Raw genomic sequence first — 17,319 nt, 5'->3', positions numbered from 1 at the left:
TGAACCCAAGGGTTGCCAGTTCGATTCCCAGTCAGGACACATGACTGGGTTGTGGGCTGGGTCCTCAGTTGGGAGTGTGCAAGAGGCAACCACACGTTAATGTTTCTCTCCCTCTCTTTCTCCCTCCCTTCCCCTCACTCTAAAAATAAATAAAATCTTTTTTAAAAATTATCAATGACAATAAATCCCTCCCCCCACTTTTTTTTTCAGAGCTGTTAGTAACTGGTGTCTTGTCCCATGAAGGTGCAAAGGGTGGGTAAGCCACTTACTACTTTCCCCTCTGGAAGCCTGTGTACTCATCATGAGGCACTCTGGCTCCCCTAGTGAACAGAAGTGTATCCTTTCCCAGCTCCTGGACCAGCATCCTTGGAATTAGAAAGAACCTTTGATAGCCTAAACTAATCGATTTTTATCAGGAATTGAAGGCCGTAGAGGGGATGTGACTTGGCCCTGTCTCACAGTATGCTAGTGACAGAGTCATCTGGGATAGTGGGATGAGTACTGAACTCAGAGCCAGCCAAAGGCTTGGATTGATGTCAGGCAAGTTTTGTCACCTCTCTTCTTTCCAGCATCTTCATCTGTATAATAGGAAACGTATCTAGCATAGGGCCATGTACAAACAAATGGCTTTTTGTTTCATCCTCCAACTATAACATTTGCTTCTCTATGAGTGTAAACTGAAGATTATAGGGAGGAAGCTGATGTTAGGGAGAATGAGCAATTAATAATCAATGCTGTTTTCTCTGTTTTTCTGTAGGATCCTTGGTCTTCCACAATGAACCCTGTTTATAGCCCCATGCAGCCTGGGGCTCCTTATGGCAACCCTAAAAACATGGCTTACACAGGTGAGTTGTCTGAGAATGGCTCTGATTTTGAGAAAGGGTGGTTAAGGTCATTACCAAATAAGTTGCTGGATGACTTTTGATAAACTATGCCTCTAAAAGCTGTGGTAAAGTGTGCAGACTTGTAGAAGGGGGACATGTCTGGGATCCACTGGAGATGGAACTGACATTTATTGAGGGTAAGGATTATTGAATAGTCAACTAGGGGAAAGGAAGGGAGGTGACGTTTGTTTATGGAGTGCTTGCCATGGGCCTGGCCCTGTGCTGGGTACTTGAATCTTAAAGCCTTCTACGAGGTACCACTGAGCATTACCATGTCACAGATGAGAAAGTCAGAGTCACAGTAAGAGCCACAGTACAAAACAAAAATAGATGTTTGAACCCCGGTCTGCTGATTGTGAAGGCTGATTTTTTTTTTTTTCCTGAACTGTGTACCAAACTGTTTCCTACTTCTCTGCCTTTGTGCAAGTTGTCCCTCTGTCTGGAATGTCATCATCCCCTGAGAGCTTCACCTTATTCTTCAAGAATTCAGCTCCGAACTCAGACAGCACTTTTCCAGGAAGCGATCTCTCCCTCACTTGTCCTTAGGCAAGTTTCTTTAACTTTCCAGAGTCTCAGTGTTCTCACTATAAAATAAGAGCAATAAGAGCCCTATTCCATAGGGCCGTTATAAGGATTAAATGAGCTAGTGGAAGACACTCAGCATTTAATATCTGATATAAAGTAAGTGCTTAATAATGGTTCTTACTATTTACAAGTGAACAAAATGGGTAGGGTGTGGGTAGTGGAAGTGAATGAGAAAATGGATGTAAGTTGCTAGCTTGGTGCTCAGCATGACATGAGCCTTCAAAAAGACAACAGGTTTAAAGGTAAAGGTAACGGTGTGAACAAACGTGGTGGTAAGGAGGTATGGTCAGGGCACAGTAGTACCTGAGATTAGTTGGAATAAAGATGAGAAGAGGGAAAAAGTGGGAAATGAAGCTCAAAAAGTAGGTTAATTATGGTCTTGGTGGCAGAGATCTCAGGGAACTCCTGAGTTGTTCCAAACTGTGTTCCGTAGGAGCACTAGAGGGTGCTTCTCAAATTCCTGAAATATATTATTTGATTTAAAAAAAAATTTAGAACTATTTTTATAAAGCACACCTATATGTAAGATGATCAGTGTGTTAACTTAAGCTTATATGAATACATATTAATTTTTAAAACTGCTAACTTTTGCAGCTACTTATTTGTAAATTAGGATTTTCTCAATGCTCCTAAATAACATTCGGAAATATATTGGAGGTTGAGCCTGATATGACTATAGCTGTCATCACTAACTTTCAATTTCTTTCTTTTTAAATCTCATCTTTACTGTATTTTTTCCATTATCATTTGGTCCGCTTATACAGCCCTCCCCCGACAATCACTACACTGTTGTCCATGTCCATGAGTCCTTTTCTTTTTTGCTCAGTCCCTCCACTCCTTAATCTCCCCCGAACTGTCATCCTGCTCTCCGTATATTTGTGTTTATTACAACAGCTTTATTATCCCAATTTTGCCTTAATGGTAAATATTTTTACTTTAAACTTCTGTATGTGTATTCTAATAAAATTAAGTCCAGCAACCAGGACCCATTGGGCAGAACCCTATGCCTTTCCAGCTCAGAGAGAGCCTGTTGCCGTTTTCCTTCCCAGGTCAGAGTATTCCGGCAACCTCAGTCCCTTTGCCAGAGAGGGCTGAGATGCTTTGGCAGACAGTGCACAGGGTAATCCTGTGGGTTTCCTGTGATCCTGACTGCCTTCATTCGTACTGAATTGCTAAACTTGAGAAGAAAGTAGGTACATTTATCTATTAGTTTGCACAAAGAAGATTAGGCAGTGTGGTATATTTGAAAGGAAACAGGCCTTGTCTCTGCCTGCATGGCACATAGTATAACTTGGTAAATGGTTTCAATTGAATGAACAGCAACCAGGTTCAAATCCCAGGTCTGTCAGATAATAGTTAAGTGACTTTGAACAAGTTGTTAAACCTCCCTAAATTTATTATCTATTTCATAGAATAGTGGTGAGAATTAAACAAGATAATTAGTACTTCTGTGGAGGGAGAGAGAAGGATTGCTTTTGTTTATACTGATCATCAAGGAATATTATCAGCCTGGAACTACATTTTAAGTTAATTTCTCTGCTGGAGATTCTAGGACCACACAGGTAGTATAAACTCCATACAACTGGAATAAATTCAATCTTCACACAGGCCAAGGTCCAAATTCTTAAAGAAACTTGTCTTTTTTAATCTAAACTTCCTATTATCTCTTTGTACTTTCAAGTCAGTTAAATTTTTTTTAACTGACAATATGATTTCCCCTAAGGTCCCAGCTTTATACAGGGGAATTTGAGCTCCAGCTCGTGGCTTCTCTCCACGGCCCAAAGCATCATCTCCCAGCCCTGGGACTTAAAAAGCAAGCCCTTTGATTGCCCAGGCCAAAGAACCTTCCCAGAGCAGTCCACCGTCAGCTCACGATGAGAGCTCCTGAGTTTCAGGTTCCTCTACATTTTTGACCCCCGGAGATTTCTTTTTCTTTCTTAAAATCTCAACTCTGTCTATGTTTTGTTATATAACGTAAAGTATTTGTTAAACGTCATCAAGTTTTTTTCTAGGTGTTATGTGGGAGGTAGATTTTCAGGTTATCTTTTCCTTCACATTGCTGGATGTAGAAGATCCAAGTGGGATAATTCGCAAACAAATGCCAGATACATTAAATGGTTAGTACAGTAATGGTTATATTAAAAAGTACTAATTACCATTTGAAAAGCACATGCTATATACTTGATAAATACACACGTATACACATATATACTAATTTTGTATATAAAAATCTTGCCCATCTCTCTTGCCTTCACTTTCCCGTTCAGGCCATGCATTGTTTAACAGTTTCCTTTCCAGCCCTTAACAACATTCTGGACATTAATTTGTAAGTTTTTGTCAGGTCTCTTTTGTTATAAAACAACTAGATACCTCATTCCCTTAATCTATTTCTTTTTCGTGTTCTTGAAAACAATTTTCCATCCACCTTCCTAGAATCCCTGGTATTAATGAAGGGTTCAGAAACAGGGAAGTGAGGTAAGCTAAAGACCCTCTCCTGCTGTGGCAGCGCCTTCTGTCAGCCCCAGGCCTCTTGCCCCAGAGCTCCTGATGTTCTTGAGCAAGGTCAGTAGGAAACATCAAAGCCTTTCCACGAGTATCCTAAGGAAAGGCAAGTGTACCCATAGCCATCACCAGTGAGTGAGTTCCTTTTGCTTGCTAAATATGCTCGTACAGTTTAATTTAGTTTTCTATTAGTTACTTATGAGTCTTAGTCAATGGAGATATAATTTAGTGGCCCTGAAAGCTGGTGGCCTCTTGATAAAGCATTAGAAGACCTTTTGGCTATGCTGCATGGATTCTCACTGGAATTACTTCTGTTGCTTAATGTGCTGGGCAGAACCCCCTCCCTGCCTTGATGTCAGAAGACCTGAGTTTGAGTCCTGACTGTGCCTCTAATTAAAAGCTTGAACAAGTCACTTTACTTTCGAAGGCCTCGGTTTTCTCCTCTGTAAAGTGAGAAAAATAACACCTACCCTATGTACCACTTGCTTATGAGACTTTAAGGAGATAATTGATCTCTAAGAGCTTTTAAAATGAGACAGAGCTGATCAGGACAGAGCTGGGTCTGCGACTGAACTATTCCTATCTTGAAGGTTAACTGCTGGGTCAGGCCAAGGCCCAGTGGAAGCCAGGAGGGTGATGAGATTAGCACCTTTACTAGTGCTGAAACTTCCTTTTTTGTGTGCTTGAAGACAGCTCCCTGGCATTTGCTTCCTGGAGTTCCACTTCCTAAGTTAATCATAGGATTTCGGGGCAGGAATTGAAGGAGTCCAGAGCTTGGGAAAAAAGGATGCCTGAGTAAAGAGGATACTGTCCTATAGCTAAGACAATATAGAGTAAATTTGTTTTTCCTGTGGGTGGATTATTAATAACAGCTATCTATTTTTAACGATTACGGTTGCTATTGGTTGAACATGAGTTGTCAGCCATGCACAGTGTTTTGGAAACTTTCCTACTCAAGTAAATCTGACATCAGAGGAGAAGAAGTTCACTCCTGGATTGCTGGGGGAATAGCCCAGAGCAGGTACTCCAGGGTTAAAATTTATTTGAAATTTGTGGATTATCTTCAAAATTCTATTAATAGCATCCCAAGAAAGTGCACCATATTTAACTCAGTGTTTTCATATATCTGTATTGTTTAGTATTCTTAGAGGTTCCTGTTCCTAGTTTGACAACTATGTCATCATTATTTTATTTAATCCTTATTATTTAAGTGTTAATATACATAGACACAAATCAAGGAAAATGGAAAAACTTGTCCCTGGCACAGAGCCAGAAAGTGGTGGCTCCAGAATCAATCCTAAATTTGGATGTTCTGTGTTCTTACCACTGAGCTACATGTAGTACTAGACTATGTGTAGTCTTTGCTGCCTTGTAATTGTTTATATTTCTGTAACACTCATTGCTCTTGCAGTCACTCACCGTGTCCTCAGTGCTTAACAAGTATCTGGCACAAAGTAAACCCTCAGTGAATATTGATTGGCAAATGAATAAATGAATAAATGATTAGGCCCCTAATACTGAAGCCTTTTTAGAGGCCCATAAACTGGCACATTGATCACAGAGTTTGGAATAAATGTTTTTGTTCTCTAGTTAGCTTTCACAGTTAGCTTTAAGCCAGTGCTTCCACACAGAAAATAATGATATGTGTAGAGAGCTCAGATTAAACAGACAAGGCTGCCCAGGAGTTCTTATGCTCTGCTTCCTTTGCAGATGTCCTGGGAGCATCAGGAATCAGTGTTTTAGTTCCCTGCAACCCACTGACAGCCCCTGTGCTGCCATGAAGGGTGTCTCAGAATCATCTGGCTTTTGTTTGTCTCCCCACCCCCAGTGTACACTCACAGCGTTCTCTTCTCCGTCCTTGTACCCACTCACCCCTGATCGTTACTGCCATGAGCATAGTTGTATCATGGACAAAGCTTGAGAGCTTACTCTTTTTCATCCCCCGCCCCGACCCTTAGTAGCCGCTAAATTGGCAAGTAGTCTGTGCACACTGAGGAAGATTGGTGAACCTCACTGGTGGCTTGTCCTTTCTTCCAAAACATACCACCTGGAGCTTCTAGGAGAATTTCTGTTCTGAAAACCCACAGACATTGCACAGTGTCCTGCAGCCTTTGGAATCTGGTCCTTAAAGAGAAACCTGTAGAATCCTACCTGGCACTACTGGATTTGGGGTTGGGGAGCAGGGGGTGTTGGAGAGGGTTGTTTGTTCTTATTTTTTTATTTTTAAAAAGACTTTATTTTTAGAGAGAAGGGAAGATAGGGAGAAAGAGAGAGAGAGAGAAACATAGATGTACAAGAGATACAGTGATCAGTTGCCTCTAGCACTTCTTCAGTTGGGGACCTGGCCCACAACCCAGGCATGTGCCCTGTCTGGGAATCGAACCAGTGACCTTTGGATTTGCAGGCGGGCACTCAATCCACTGAGCCACACTGGCTAGGGTTGTTTGTTTGTTTTTAAAAGGCTGTAAGCAAGATGGAGATCATGGTATTGTGAATCTCTTCTTAGGGTTGGAGAAACTTTTCCAACATCTGAAGATGGCCAGTTGTGGGTTTCCAAAGTCTCAGTAACTGATTTTTACCATATAGCAGTGGCTTCTAAGTGTAGTCCCCAGACCTAGGAATTTGTTAGAAATTCAGATTCTTGGGTGCTACCCCAGACATACTGAATCAGAAACTCTGGAGGTGGTTCTCAGCAATCTGTGTTTTCACAGGTTCCCTAGATGATTCTGATGCTCATATCTACCGCTTAGTAAGTGTTCAATAAGCAGGCTTTCTCTCCTCTCCCAAGTCTGTGAGTTTGTCTAGGATTCTTGCCTTCATGAATGTTATAATTCCTGTGGGAAATACCCTTTGAGTTCCAAACAGCTTTAGAAACAGAGGTCATGTGCCCAGTAGGACACATGTGTCAGGTATAACAGGAGTGGATGGCCCCTTCTCGGACAGATTCAGAGGTCTGCGAGCAGGCAGCTCTAAACCCTCCTGGATTTAGCAATAGAAGCTATAGTTTTTAAGAAGCTATCTTTTTCCTCGCACATCTTAGGAAAACTAAATAATTGGCCCCCAAAAGTGTGATTACCTGAAAATTGCTTAGTTGGTAGGGGAGGTACTTGAATTTAAGTGTCTAAATCAGATTTTTGCTACTACTGATCACAGCAGGAAAAGAGACAGAAAAATCAATAGTCCTTGGTCTTGTTTAAGGTACAAAACCACACTGCTTATTTACTCCAAAGGTCTCTGCCACAGAGAAACTTGGGCCTTCACTGTCACCACAAGTGCTGATGTGATTGTAAGTTTCTGCTGAGTTCCTTGAACTCTGTCGTCTTCCGTCTGTGTGGTAGGAGGCATAGAATCTTTGTGGTGCCGTGAGGTAGGCAGAGGTGACTGGAGAAGGCCTTTCTTCCCTCTTCCCTTGGTAGGGTAGACCCTGAACTGGGAGAACTGATTTCAGAAATGCAGACAAAAGGGCTGGGTACAGTATTTAAAAGGGGTGGTCTGTTCCCAAGCAGCTCTGTTGTGATTTAGCATACTGACAGTCCTGAGTTTCCAGAGGAGCTTGGCGTCTCAAGGAGTAATGTTAAGTAATTTATATGATTATAATCATTTTCATCATTCAGGTACCCATTCCCTACCAAATCTAGTGCTAAGTGTTTTTCATACAGCTTAATGTTTAGGATTGCCTAGTTTGAATCTTAGCTTCATCATTTGATTACTCTATGTCACTTATAAAATGCCTGAAGATGCTACTTGAATATTTGACTGCTGGTAATTTAAACAAATATGGGGTAAGACTCCTGGTTAAGGTGGTGGTGTAGGCAGACATGACTCGCCTCTTTGCACAAGGACATCAAAATTACAACTAAAATATAGAACATCTATCACTCAGAACAGTCAAAAATCGAGTTGAATGGAAGTCTGACAACTACAGAATTAAAGAAACCATGCCCACTCAGACTGGTAGAGGGGCACAGATGCAGAACAGGCTGGTCTCTTACCTACATGTGGTGGATCAAAATTCGGGAGGGACATCTTGGGAGCGAGGAGTCCCAGCCCCCATCAGGCTCCCCAGCCCAGGATTCCAATGCCAGGAAGAGAAGTCCCCATAACTTCTGACTGCAACAGACCAGCAGGGGTTGAATCAGTGGAAAAAACTTCTGGAGCCCCAAGCAGTTCCTCTTAAAGAACCCACAAACAGACTCACCTACTCAGCCTTACTCCCTCTGGGCTCCAGCACTGGGGTTGCAGCTTGAAGGGCACCAGTGGCAAAAAGGGAGGAACTAAATTGTCTGGCATCAAGGCGAGCAGAAGCCATTGTCTCTTTTCTGAGTGCTCCCCCCCGCAAAGCCATGGAGCCAGCAGGCTGGTGCCATTTCTGAGACTCCATCAACCTAGCTAACAGTTTGACTCGCCCTGGAGATCCCTAGGGACTCTGACCCAACCAACTTACAGGCCCACCCAAGCTGCTTTTCCATATGAGTGGCTGGTCTGGCTCGTACTGCACAACTTAGTAAATCCTCTCAAAAAAGCAACAGCTAGCCTCAGTGTTGTACTACCAGCTATGTACTACCAGCAACCAGCATAGGTTCACAGCTTGGCTTTGCCTGGGAATCTCTTAAGCCCAGCATAAGTAGCAGCCATCTCAGATTGCTTTATAGCTCAGGCAGGGTGGCCCAGGGCAAAACACAGGTGGCGGCAACCCCTGACCTGTACCACCCAGGAAACCCCAGGAAATGCATGCCCAGGGAACAGCTACAGACCATGTTAGGCACCGCCACCCTGCCCCTGCACACCTGATCCTCCACGGAGGGCAGAGGTTGGTGGTAAGTGGTCACAGCTCACTGGCCTGGGTAAATCCCTCCCATTAATCTGCCAACAGCAGTCAAGACTCACTACAAGAGAAGGGTGTACTCAGCCCACACAAAGGGCACACATCAAGTACCCAGCTTCGGTGATAGGGGAGGCTGTGCACTGGACCCTACGGAACACCTACTGCATTAGGCAACCCTACCAAGGCACAGAATCAAACCAGCTTCACTTGGTACATAGAAACAAACACAGGAAGGCTGCCAAAACAAGGAGACAAAGAAACATGGCCCAAATGAAAGAACAGATCAAAATTCCAGAAAAAGAGTTAAATGAAATGAAGATAAGCAATCTAGCAGATGCAGAATTCAAAACACTGGTTATAAGGATACTCAAGAAACTTAGTGAGGACCTCAGCGGCATAAAGATCCAGTCAGAAATGAAAAATAATTGAAATAAAGAACAATTTACAGGGAAACAACAGTAGAGTGGATGAAGCTGAAAATCAAATCAATGATTTGGAACATAAGGAAGCAAAAAACAACCAATCAAAACAATAAGAAGAAAAAAATCCAAAAACATGAGGAACTATCATGTAGTTGTAAGCAGCCTCTGCGACAACTTCAAGCATTCCAACATTCACATTGCATGGGTGTCAGAAAGAGAAGAGAAAAAGCAAGAAATTGGAAATCTATTGGAAAAAAATAATGAAAGAAAAGTTCTCTAATTTAGTGAAGGAAATAGACATGCAAGTCCAGGAAGCACAGAGTCCCAAACAAGGTGGATTCAAAGAAGCCAGTACGAAGGCACATCATAATTAAAATACCAAAGGTTTAAGATAAAGGGAAAATCTTAAAAGCAGCCAAAGAAAAGCAGTTATTTACCTACAGGGGAGTTCCCATAAGACTGGTTTCTCAAAAGAAACTTTGCAGGCTAGAAGGGATTGGCAAAAAATATTCCAAGTCACAAAAAGCAGAGGCCTACAACCAAAATTGCTCTGCCCAGCAAAGCTATCATTCAGAATCAAAAGGCACATAAACGTCTTCCCAGACAAGAAAAAACTAAAGGAGTTCATTATCACCAAACCATTATTATGTGAAATATTAAAGGGACTTATTTAAGAAAAAGATAAAAACTATGAACAGTAAAAGCAAAAATACACATCTATCAACAACTGAATCTAAAAAATTAAGCAAACAAGAACAGAGATAGAATCATGGGTATGGAGTGTTTTGATGGTTGTCAGATGGGAGGGTGGTGTGGAGGAATGGGTGAGGAGGTGAGGGGAGTAAGAAGTACAAATAGGTAGTTACAGAATAGCCACAGGAATGTAAAGTACAGTATAGGAAGCTGAGTAGCCAAAGAACTTATATGCATGACCCATGGACATGAACAGTGGTGTGGGCATTGCCTGAGGGAGTTGGGGGTGCTGGGTAAAGGGACAAAGGGGGAAAAATCAGGACAACTGTAATAGCATAATCAATAAAATATAATTTATGAAAAACAAATATGGGTATGCTTTTCTCATAAAGAGAAGTTTGGAGGTCAGTGGCAGGTGGCATTGACTTATTGGTCAGTGATTTCAAGACTAGTGTCCCCTGACTCTTCACGTTTCTCTCTTGATCTGAGATGACTGCTGTAGCTGTAGGTATCATGTGTATGATCAAGGTAAAAAAACTCTGTGTAAGGGAGCATAGTAATGTTCACCTTTTTACTAGGAAAGCAAGGCTTTCCCAAAATTCCCTCAGGAGACTTCCCTGTGTATGTCATTGGTCAGAACTGGGCCACTGGGCCACTCCTAAGTGCTCAGTAGGCTGGGAGAGGGAGTATTTAGCCTTTTCAGCCTCAGTAGCCAAAGGACAGAGTGGGTTGGGAATGAGTGGGTGGTGAACCAGCCCATGGTCTTTCACAATGGTTTGGGCAAGTTAATTCGCTTCTCTAGTTGGCTTCCTCATCTACGAAATAGAGAAAATAGTAGGGCCTATCTCATGAAAGAGTTGTAAGGATTCAGAGAGATTCATGTAAAGCACTTAGCATAATCCTTAATACGTAATGTGTAATATTATTGTTTTTATTACTGGCATTATCATCTCAACTCTGCAAAGTATTAATAACTGGTATCTCATCTTACATATAAGAGGAAACTGGAGTTTAGTGAATGGAAGTAATAACTTTCCTGAATTCACACATTTTGAAATAGCAAAATGGGATTAGAACCTGTATTTGAATCTAAAGTCTGTGCTCCTTTTTCTGCACTGGGTTGAGTCAGCAGAGAAGTGGTGATCAGCTGGTGCATCTCCCTGCATCTGTCTTGGCCAGACTCATGGCATCAGCCACAGGCTTGGTGATTGGGGATGGTAGAAAACTGAAAAGAACAGGTTTAGACAGGGAGAAACCCCTGTCTGGGGCATGTAAGAATACCACAGCTAGAGGGCCATCACTGGACTGACACTAGATCCTCCAAATTAAGGCATAAATATTTGAAGAAAATGGAAATATAATGTGATAACAGTTGTAAGAAAAGCCAGGTGTGAGAATAGCCAGAAGGGACTCCTAATCTGGCCTGGAGAGTGGAAAGTCAAGACTTTTTGGATAAGGAAAGTGAAGTGAAAGGCAAGGAAAAGACAGTTCAAGGATTGAGGACAGCCTGAACAGTGACATGGAAACAGAACAGTCCAGTGGGGTGTGTTGGAGCAGCTGTGTGTTTGGTGTTAGTGAGTGGAAAATGCCAGGCCAGGACTGAAATGGGACATGTAGATGGAGAGGAGCCAGACTTGCAGGGTTTTGTGCCATGCTAAGAAATTTGGAACTTTATACTTGCCAATAACCATTATCCTTGTTTGGAACTTTATCTTTGACCACCAGAGAATTTTAGGCATGATGGATAGATTGTCATTTTTGAAAGATCTCTCTGGATGTGTGAGGAGGATGTATTGGAGAGAGAGAGAATGGAGGTTAGAGGGTGACTTAGGAGGCTCTTAAAATAGTCTGGACAAGAGAACTGAACTAGGGGTGGTATTAGGGATGGAGAGGACATGTTTGAGACAGTTTTAGACAGAGCAGTGTCTGGCATACAGTAGACATCAAATGTTTGTGGCATACGAGTGAGTAAGTTAGAGCCTGACGTTAGATTTGGGGCGTGAGGGGAAAGGAGGAGTCTGGACTTACCCCAGGCTTCCTCTGGCTTTAAGTGGCAGGCTGCACGACCGTGCCTTCCACTGAGTTCTCGGGGGCACTGGAGCCAGCACGTGTCTCAGGTAGTTTTCTCATAACCCTTGGGGGCATCCCCGTCTCTCCTAGCACTGGGGTTTCTCCTAGCACTTAATACATGCACCTTGGTGATTACAGGGCAAAATAATGCTATTCTCATTTTACAGATTTGGAAACTGAGGCACAGAGAAGTTAAGTAACTTGCCTGGGATCGTCCAGCCACTCAGAGTTAGGAGAGAGTCTTTCCTCTTCAGCATGTTGCCTCTGTGTAGGATGCTTGAACTTCCCGCTGTAATTTCAACTGACTGTAGGCAATAATAAAACAAGCAATAAAGTTGGGAAGATTAGATTGATCTACTTACTCAGCCATTAGGATGAGGCAATGAGTTCATTGTAATTCAGCGAGCCTTCTAATTCAGTCCAACAGAGTATACAGTATTAATTCACACTGTATGAAGAAAGATCAACTCATGCCTTCATAGCATAAAGAGGAAAAAATAAAATAACCTATAGAAGTAGAGTCTACCACCACTCCTTTACCCGTATTCTTCTTTATTAGCTAGATCTGATTTCAGTCTTAACTGTCACTCACATAAAAGTGAGCAAGTTATTTACCCTCTCAGGGCCCCAGTTTTCTAACCTGTAAAAATATGGGAGATGTTCCGTTAATGGTATTAGTATTATTTTGCAGACACAGAAACAGATTCAGAGTTTGATAAGGATTACCAAGGCCTTGCCCAGGTCACATGGTATCCTAGCGGCATCTCTAAACAAAAACTGTGTTGAACTGGAAGTATTTTCTGGAAATCTCAGACCAAAGACATGTCCCCTACTTCAGTTTATTTGAGGACTGCTCCTGGTGTGCATGCCATACCTGTTTCCCTCATACTTCTTTTAGGGCCTCACCAGCGGGCTGACAGATCTCTCCTAACACCATCCCTTTAAAGTTCTGGAGCCCAGAAAGAGTTGTTAGGACATTCTTACACACAACTGGAAAATCTGGGTACCAGGATTCTAGTCCTGGTTCTGCCTGAAGGATGAGCAGCAGTTATTTGGAACAGATGAAATGTCTAATAATAGGAGAGTAATTGAATTTACCTAGGTGTCAGCAATATCATTTTATAGTTTATTTTGTTTTTTTCCTCATTTCCAAAACAGTGCGTTCATTTTAGAAAAGTCAGAAAAGACTGAATATAAGAAAACATCCATAGTTCCCCTGAACCAGAGGTAGTCACTGTTAACATTTTGGTGCATCTCTTTTTTCTAGTTCTTTTTTAATGAACATATATACACATTATTTTTCAACAAAAATGAGATTATATGCTATGTACTATCCTGTGACATCTTAATTTATTTAAGGAATTATGAGCCTTGTTGGGTCATGCAGATTTGTTTTAGATAACGCCCTTTTAGGTTGCTTTGACTTTCACTATTAACCAGTAGCACAAAGCAAAAATAATACACTGAAAACGAGTAAGAAATAAAAATGCAAAAATATGGGGACACTTTTATGTACAAATTTTTAAAAGGGACAAGAATGTTTTAAAATGCAGGAAAGATTGTAAATACACATGTACACACAACAGAACACAAATTATCTGTACTCAAAGCACAGTGACTGATACAGTGTTTCCGCAAAAAGCCGTGCTCGCTAGGGGCTTGCTCTTGTCCAGCGTGTGCTTGGCCACATGGCTGTAGCCTAATCACCTGGAGCCATGCCGTGTAAGGGAGAGAAAAAGGTAGGAGGTAAGGGGTATGATTGGGGATCTAGAAGTTTTTCATTAAATGCCTTAAAATCCATGGGCAAACAGCCATTTCCAAAATGGAACTTTTAATGAAAAGGGTAAGGGTGGGAAACTAACATTTATTAAAATAGTTACCACTCTGTGCCAAGTACTTATGCTATGTATTTTGCATGCTATCTTTTTAAAATTTTTAGCCTACATTTAGGGTATCCCTGTGTTCTTGAGGTTCAGGTAAAGAGACTTGCCTGAGATTTCATGTCTGGTAAGTGATCCAGGTGACTTCTGAATCCACATTTGCCTGCATTCAGAGTCCCTGTTCTTCCTGCTAGATTGTGACGGCTCTCACAGGAGGGCCGGGACAGGAAGCTCCTCGGAAGGAATGCTTAGATGGGTATCCACAAAGCAAGTTCAGAATTGCCCCACTTACCCTCCCAGCCAGCCCACGTACAGGTAAGAAGTAAAAAGAGGCACCAGTCTGGACATAGAGTAGGTACTAAAAAAGTATTTACCAAGCAAGTAGATTAATGATTGTATCTTTTTTAAAAAAATCTCAAAACAGACTCAGAGTTGAAGTGATTTGCCCAAAGTTACAGAACTTGTTTGAAACAAAGTTGCAGAGAAGTAGAAGAGCTCAGATTTGAATCTAGGTCTACCTATAAATGGAGCTCTTGGTGTTTCTGTAACACTGTACAGTTTGTCTCAGTTTGACACCTGCTCTCAATGTCCACAACAGTGTTATGGATAATGGGGAAAGGGGGAAGGGCTTTCAGGAACAATTGTGAAGGACACATGGACAAAACCAAGGGTGCTGGTGTGGAATCGGGAGGGAGGTGGGGATGGCTGGGGAGGGGAGCAGCGTGGGAGGAAAATGCGGACAACTGTACTTGAACAACAATAAAATAAAAATAATAAAGAAAAGAAAAAAATTTTTAAAGAAATGGGGAAAAAAAGAGAATGATTTTAACTCAACAACCTAACCTTTCCCATAACACACTGGGAAAAACAGAGCAAGCTAAACCTAAAACAAGTAAGTGGAAGGAAATAAAGATTAAAGCAGAAATCAATGACATTTAAAAATAGAAAAATCAATAAATCAAAAGTTATTTGAAGATTGTATTTATTTTTAGAGAAAGGGGAAGGGAGGGAGAAAGAGAGGGAGAGAAATCTCAGTTGGTTGCCTCTCACATACCCCCAACTGGGGACCTGACCTGGCCTGCAACCCAGGCATGTGCCCTGGCCGGGAAGCAAACTGGTGACCTTTTGGTCTGCTGCTGGCACTCAGTCCACTGAGCCACACCAGCCAGGGCAAAAGTTGGTTATTTGAAAAAATCAACAAAATTGACAAACTTTTATTTAGACTGATCAAGAACAGAAGAGAGAAGACTCAAATTACTAAACTCAGGAACGATACAGGAGATATTACTATAGACTTTACAGAAATAAAAATTATTATAAGGGAATACTATTAAAAATTGTATAACAAGAAATTAGATTGAAAGTCAAATTACTAGAAAGACACAAACTACCAACACTGATTTTTAAAGAAACAGAAGTCTAAGTAGACCCATAACAAATAGAATTAGTTAAGGGAAAAAAAAAAAGCTTTCCACAAAGAAAAGCCCAGGACTAAACAGCTTTATTGGTAAGTTCTAAGAAACATTTAAATAAAAATTAATACTAGTGTGCCATAAAGTCTTCAAAGAATACAAGGCAAATCCTCATTCTGTAAGGTTGGTATTGCCCTGATATCAAAACCAGACAAAAACAGCCCTGGCTGGTGTGGCTCAGTGGACTGAGTGCTGGCCTGCAAACCAAAGGGTCACAGGTTTAATTCCCAGTCAGGGCACATGCCTGGGTTGCAGGCCAGGTCCCCAGTTGGGGGTATATGAGAGGCAACCACACATTGATGTTTCTCTCCCTCTCTTTCTCCCCTACTTCTCCTCTCTAAAAATAATTAAAAAAAAAAAAACAGACGAAAACATCATGAGAAAAGAAAACTATAGGCCAATATCCCATTTGAATTTAAATGCAAAGGTTCTCAACAAAAAAATAGCAAAATGAACAAATAACTTTATAGAAAGTGTTATACGAGGTCTGTCCAGAAAAAGTCCAGCCATTGTTAATATAATAATCACAGTTTGCATGACATTGATATAACCTGGCAGCCAAGGAGAGTGGACTGAAATGCACATGCGTGAACAATGATGACTTCACTGTAGTAGTCATTGACGGGGGTGGGGGCGGTAGTAGATGCTGTTGAGTGAGCATGTGTACTGTGTGGCCATCACATTAAAAATGACTGATTGAGTAGCTCAGTGAATCTGCATCAGATTTTGCATTAAGCTTGAACATTTCCTCTGTGGAAACCAGTCAGATGATTCAGAGGCTGCAGCTGTGGGTAACTGATGATTGGCAGCATCACCCATCATCACAACATAGCACCCACTCATGCATCAAAAAACTTGTTCAGAGTTTTTTGGTGAAATGTCAAATCACCCAGGTGACTCAGCCCCCCTAGAGCCCAGATTTGGTGCCCTGCGATTTCTGGCTTGTCCTAAAACTAAGATCACCTTTGAAAAGGAAGAGATTTCAGACCATTGGTGAGGTTCAGGAAAATATAAGATGGGCAACTGATGGCAATTGGAAAAACTATGTGAGGTCCCAAGGTGTTTACTTTGAAGGGGACTGAGGTGTCACTGTCCTATGCACAATGTTTCTTGTATCATCTTCAATAAATTTTTATATTTTTCATATTACTTGGCTGGATACTTTCTGGACAGACCTCATATTATACACTTTGACCAAGTGGGATTTATCCCAGGGATGCAAGATAAATTCAATCAGTGCAATACACTGTATTAAAGTATTAAAGGAGAAAACCTCCATAACCATTTCAATAGACACAGAACAACCATTTGAGAAACCCCATACCCTTTTGCGATTTAACCAAAAAAACCAACAACTAGGAATAGAGGGAACTTCCTCAGTGTGAAAAAGGGCATTTATGAGAAACCCGTAGGTATCATAATACTTAATAGAAAAAGTGTGAATGCTTTTCCCCCAACATTGGGAACAAGGCAAGACTGTCCAGTCCCACCACTTCTATTGAACACTGGGCTGGAGATTCTAACCAGGGCATTTGGGCAAGAAAATGAAATAAAAAGTCATCTATATTGGAAAAGAAGTAAGACTATCTGTATTTGCAGATGACATAATCTTGCATATAGAAAATTCTGAGGCCCTGGCTGGTGTGGCTCAGCAGATTGAGCACAGACCTGTGAATGGAAAGGTCTCTGGTTTGACACCTGGTCAGGGCACATGCTTGGGTTGCAGCCAGGTCTCCGGTTGGGGGTGCGTGAGAGACAACCGATGGATGTATCTCTTATTCATCAATGTTTCTCTTCATCTCTTTCTCCCCCCCTTCCCCTCTCTCTAAAAATAAATAAATAAATAAAGTCTTTAAAAAATTCTGAGAATTCCACACACAAAAACTGTTAGACCTAATAAATGAGTTCGGCAAGATTGCAGGGTACAAGATGAATATACAAAACAAAAATCAGTTGTATTTCTATGCAATTGTAGTAATTAAAGAT

The 17,319-nt window shown here is 41.5% G+C and overlaps 1 protein-coding gene across 4 annotated transcripts in view; it reads left to right on the top strand.

Annotated features, from left to right (window-relative positions):
* FAM168A (family with sequence similarity 168 member A) overlaps positions 1–17,319 on the top strand; it is a 168,809-nt gene that overhangs the window by 113,839 nt on the left and 37,651 nt on the right. For all 4 annotated transcript variants that reach the window (XM_045817938.1, XM_045817937.1, XM_045817936.1 and 1 more), the window contains exon 2: positions 758–845. In XM_045817938.1, the coding sequence (XP_045673894.1) occupies positions 776–845 (70 nt within the window). In that variant the 5' untranslated portion in view covers positions 758–775. The remainder of the gene's footprint in view (positions 1–757; positions 846–17,319) is intronic.

This window comes from Phyllostomus hastatus, unplaced genomic scaffold, assembly GCF_019186645.2.
Source record: "Phyllostomus hastatus isolate PE091 unplaced genomic scaffold, TTU_PhHast_1.1 phas_scaffold_317, whole genome shotgun sequence".
Lineage (NCBI taxonomy): Eukaryota > Metazoa > Chordata > Mammalia > Chiroptera > Phyllostomidae > Phyllostomus > Phyllostomus hastatus.
Note: the sequence above shows the minus strand (reverse complement) of the source record. Positions and strands in the feature narration are given on the sequence as shown.